Source organism: Capsicum annuum, chromosome 12 (assembly GCF_002878395.1).
Source record: "Capsicum annuum cultivar UCD-10X-F1 chromosome 12, UCD10Xv1.1, whole genome shotgun sequence".
Taxonomy (NCBI): Eukaryota; Viridiplantae; Streptophyta; class Magnoliopsida; order Solanales; family Solanaceae; genus Capsicum; species Capsicum annuum.
The window spans coordinates 61,431,881-61,436,841 of NC_061122.1; the positions used below are offsets into that span (position 1 = coordinate 61,431,881).

Here is a 4,961-nt window from a genome sequence, read left to right on the forward strand (position 1 = left end):
GAAAAATGGAGTAGAGCATACTTTTCGAGCAATAGGTATGACGTGATAACCACAAACATTGCTAAGTCTCTCAACTTAATTTTGATGGATGAACGGGAGTATCCCATGTCGTACATATTCAATTCAATTGCTAAAAAATTTGGTGAAAAGTTTAGGGAGCAACATGCATTTGTCGGTGGTAAAGAGAACATATTTGTACCTTATGCAGAAAGGATCCTAAGGGATAATAAGAGTGCGAGCGATTCCTCGTAAATGGGTAATCCAAAAGGGGTTATCAATGAGTATACGATATTCGGCAACAGCATTACTGCCAAGGTCAATCTCTTGGAGAGGAGCTATTCTTGTCGAAAATTTGACTTGGTGAAAATGTCATGTGAACACGCGATGGCAGCTTTGCGAGGAAAGTACGGTGATGGCAAAGATTATGGTAAATCCATCTACGACTACTCTTCGCCAATTCATAAAGCTGAAAGTTACCCCCATGCATACTCGAAAAAAATTAACGTGGTCCCTCCGAAGGCTGAATGGACTGTGCCACAGGAATCTGTAGACACCAAAATTTCTCCACTCCCGTATGATCTCAAACTTGGAAGGAAGAAAGTCAAACGTACTAAGGGCGTCGGTGATACATTCAAGTCCAAAAAGAGGAATAGGTGTTCAATATGCAAGAAATTCGGACACAAAAGAACCACGTGTAGAATGGGCATCAAATCATAAATAGGATTTTTTTAGCTTCAGTTGTAAAGCTACTGTTTTCCGGGATGAATGTGCATTTCTGTAGATTTTAACATTTAGTTATTATCGACCTAAAGCTTTGTCTACGATAGACTATATATAGTCTACGGTATATATAATATATGGTTTGTAAAATATTATGTATTGATTATATTATTGCTGATTGAACACATTATGTTGGTCATTTTCCTGGCTTATCTCTCCAATCGATGCAATGAATCATTATTTCTTTTGTTTCCCATTCCCATTTATTAAAAAGCTGCACAAAACGTCTCTTCACGAGGAAAAACAACTTGTATACGCATACGAAATATTTTCTCTTGTCAGACACGTTGACCTACCATTGGGTGGATATATGAAAGGACGCAATCTATAGGTCTATAAGTACAGGCCCTCTTTCTACGCAACCCTTCAGTTTTCCTTAAATCGAAAATATCAGAAATCATCTCTTCTTCTTCTTCTTCACCCAAATAAAAAAAATACCTCCAAGAAGGATACCCCTGCGCCCCATCAGACGTGTTCCTCCGAGGCACTACGACCTCCTTCTCCTAAGGAATGATTTGAACCGACTTTTCTATGGGTTGGGTCAAGACTGCATCTACCTGGAGCGGGAGCTTCGTCGAATTACTTGTTTCTTGAGGGCAATTCTGGAAAGGCTCAAAATGGAAGACCCTGACTACATCACCCCCCACCATCCCCATAATTTAGTTTAAATATTTTATTTGAGTATATGTTTTAAAGTTTTTTTTATTTGTTCATTGCTGAAGAAGCTTTCTTTGTAGGATCTTGTTAGAATAAAGCTTCTTCCATTTTTCCCTTTTTGATGTAAATTTTATTATGTAATGCAATGAACAATTTTAATACAACTATGTTTTAGTTTCTTTTTACATTGTGTGTTTGTCATCTTTATTCTGATCCCTTGTTTGAAAACTCGAATCAAATATGTCTGGAATTTTCAAGTTACAGTATTGTGGCTTGACTAATTTCCTGAAGAGTAAAATCTAATGTTTAGATTTTTTACGAAGTATTTCGTCCACTGTACATATTAGTCGATCGTAGATTACATGAATAGATGGATCATCAGGTGAATTAAAAAAAAAAATAATAGATTTTCAAAAAATAATTTAATTTTAAAAGATTTAAATAGATTATCACATGTTATGTGGCTGGTGGTAGAAAATAATTAAATTAAAAATAATTTAAATAGATAATCACACATTTTAGAAATTATGAAAGACAATTATTAAATTAAAAAAAAATTAAATAAATAATAGTAACATGTATTTTGGGCTGGTGGAAGAAAATAATTAAATATAATATGATTTAAATGGATAATCACATGTTTTGTGGCTGGTGGAAGAAAATAATTTAATTTAAAAGGATTTAAATAGATGATGTTGGACTGGTGGTGACACTTAATAGACCGTCGTATATCATGCACTATGTCCTCCACAGACCAGTTTGGTATATCGTAGACTTTCACGTTTATTATCGCATCGACTGATAGCATTATTATGCGTAGACCATGGTGATCTATGTACACGGTTATAGACCATCACTTGAATGTAGTTAAAAATGATTAAATAAATAAATAAATATGGCATGGATTTCTACACATGTTAAGGAGTGTAAACAAGTCACATAATCATATTAGAGCTTAGACAAATTAGGGAGAGTGAATTAAGAAGTGTGTGGATGGGTAGTGATTGAATGCTCAATATCGTAAGAGTAATGTTTCTCAAAGCACAAGTATGTATTGAGGATGATAAATGTTTTACCACTATCAATTGCACACACTCTTTTAATTTAGGGGTGGTGATGAAAGAAATATGTGGAATGTATAAGCATCAAATACAATACATATCCTATATACATACTTATGCTTTGTTTAAACATTACTCTGACGATATTGAGCATTCAACCACTATCCATCCACACACTTCTTAATTCACCCTCCCTAATTTTTCTAAGCTCTAATATGATTATGTCACTTGTTTACACTCCTTCATATGTGTAGAAATCCACACCACATTTATTTATAATTTATTTAATTATTTTTTAATTACCTCCAAGTGATGGTCTATAACCTTGTACATAGATCATCGTGGTCTACGCCTAATCATGATATCAATCTATGTGATGATAAACATATAAGTCTACGACAGACTATACTGATCGATGAATGACATAGTTCATGATCTACGATGGTCTATTAAGTGTCATCACCAGTCCAAGATCATCTATTTAAATCATTTTTAATGTAATTGTTTTCTTCCACCGGCCCCAAAATATATGATTATCCATTTAAATCATATTATATTTAATTATTTTCTTCCACCAGCCCCAAAACATGTTACTATTATCTATTTAATTTTTTTTAATTTACCACGTGATGGTCTATAGATGTGTACATAGATCACGGTAGTCTACGCATAATCAGGATATCAGACGATGCACTAATAAATGTGTAAGTCTATGGTAAACCATACAAATCGATGACTGACATAGGTCATGATCTACGACAGTCTTTATAGTGTTACCACTAGTTCAAAAGAGAAAAATTATTTTTCCAACAGTAAAAAATGGCTACTTTTGTAAGCCATCAGTGTGAACACTTTGTTTCTACTTCATATATAAGGTGTACATCCCTTCTTATTTTATTTCAACAACTTTATTTTGTTTTTAAAAATTCTACAATGTCGCAAGCATCTCAATCATCCAATTCTAAAAATACTCTAATTTGTCATTGTGGGAATGCGGCTGTCTTGAGGACGTCATGCACGGATTCAAATCCTGGTCGCAAATTTTATAATTGTACAATTGCAAAGGTGAGGTGTGCGTGTTTTTTTTAAAAGTTAAGTTAATGGTTATTTAATTATTTTTTTTCCTAGGATAATGGCGCATGCTCGTTTTTCAAATGGCTTGATGAGCTATCACCTCTATCCAGTCCATCAACGTTTATTCCGGAACTCGAGACATCAAATTTTCAAGGCTTGGCAAAATTTAATCTACTACAAAGGCTCCAACAATGCAAAGAAAATAAAGATTTTCTCATGACTTTGTTCAAAGAAGCTGAATAACAGAGGGATCGCTTTAAACTATTGCTACATGACACCCAAATAGAGAGGGATCAACTACAACAAAAATTGATTTTTACCGAAGAAAGAGAGAATGTCCTAAAAATGATGTTATGTGCTATAATGCTAGTATTCGTTCTTTGAAAAAGTGTAACATGGATATAGTGATATTGAATAAATAATAATAGTTCTACTTTTGTATAATGTTAAATACTATCTTTGATAGAACCATAGTCGATTAAACAAAAAGTCAACTTAAATTCGACCAGCAGGGTAATGGTAGACTATGCATACGGTATATGAAATATTAAGTATGCTATGATATCAAGCATACAATGTACCAACTATGACCACACCCTACATATTTAAATTCCATGCCATAAATCAGTTTGATAGAAATAGATTCAGCTCAGAATCATAACAAGTTTCATTAAATAAAAGAATAATTGTCATATCCTACCACCAGATCCTTCAAACTTCATATTTGTGAAATAAAAAAAAATTGTCATATCCTAACAACTCATCATTTAACATCAAATTAAACATCTTAGCATTTAAATTTCTCTTTTCCTAAGTTCCTCATCAACACAAGTGTTACTGTTGATTTTATCAACAATGTCCATGACCACATCTGTTTGGACAGCTTCAACTTTTTTTTTCTCAACAATTGCAGCTGCTTCTTTATTCTCACCTTCTTCTCCTTCTTTTTAGCATTTGAGGATGCAGGGGATGGGTAAGGGCTCATCCATTAATTTTCCAGCAAATTCTCCAAAATGAGAAAAGGCCTCATAGATCCAAATCTGTAAGCAGTACAACGGTGAAAAAAATAACTATGAGTCTATGACATAGTGTAAATAAAATGATAATCTATGATAAACTCACTAAAGGGTTTATGGTAGATACCATGAATGCCCAGGGAAATCTAAATAGATCATAGGATGCCTTCTGCTTCTCATCAAATACTTCCTTCTGTTTCTTCAGGTCACTTTTCTTCTTCAGATAGTCCATGGTCAGTTGAAATGTCTCTTTCCCCCATGGATACTTCTTGAAGAAACTCAAAGAGTCGACCATTCTAATCAGTTTTGTGTCAACAACCTTCGTAGAATCTTTCGCAAACAACATGGTGTGAAAGAACCACAGTAGACAAAA

The 4,961-nt window shown here is 33.7% G+C and overlaps 1 protein-coding gene across 1 annotated transcript; it reads left to right on the forward strand.

The window, feature by feature from the left end:
* The first annotated feature begins 252 nt into the window (after positions 1–252).
* Positions 253–4,549, forward strand: LOC124889616. The gene is made up of 2 exons (XM_047401584.1): positions 253–653; positions 4,486–4,549. Exons 1-2 carry the CDS (start codon positions 253–255, stop codon positions 4,547–4,549), a joined length of 465 nt encoding a protein of 154 aa, XP_047257540.1.
* Positions 4,550–4,961: the final 412 nt, after the last annotated feature.

Bases quoted from the DNA above. Each gene is read 5' to 3' on its own strand.
- LOC124889616 (XM_047401584.1), top strand. From the start codon at position 253: ATGGGTAATCCAAAAGGGGTTATCAATGAGTATACGATATTCGGCAAC. The intron at 654-4,485 runs GTGTTCAATATG...CAACAATTGCAG, and splicing joins AAGTCCAAAAAGAGGAATAG to CTGCTTCTTTATTCTCACCT.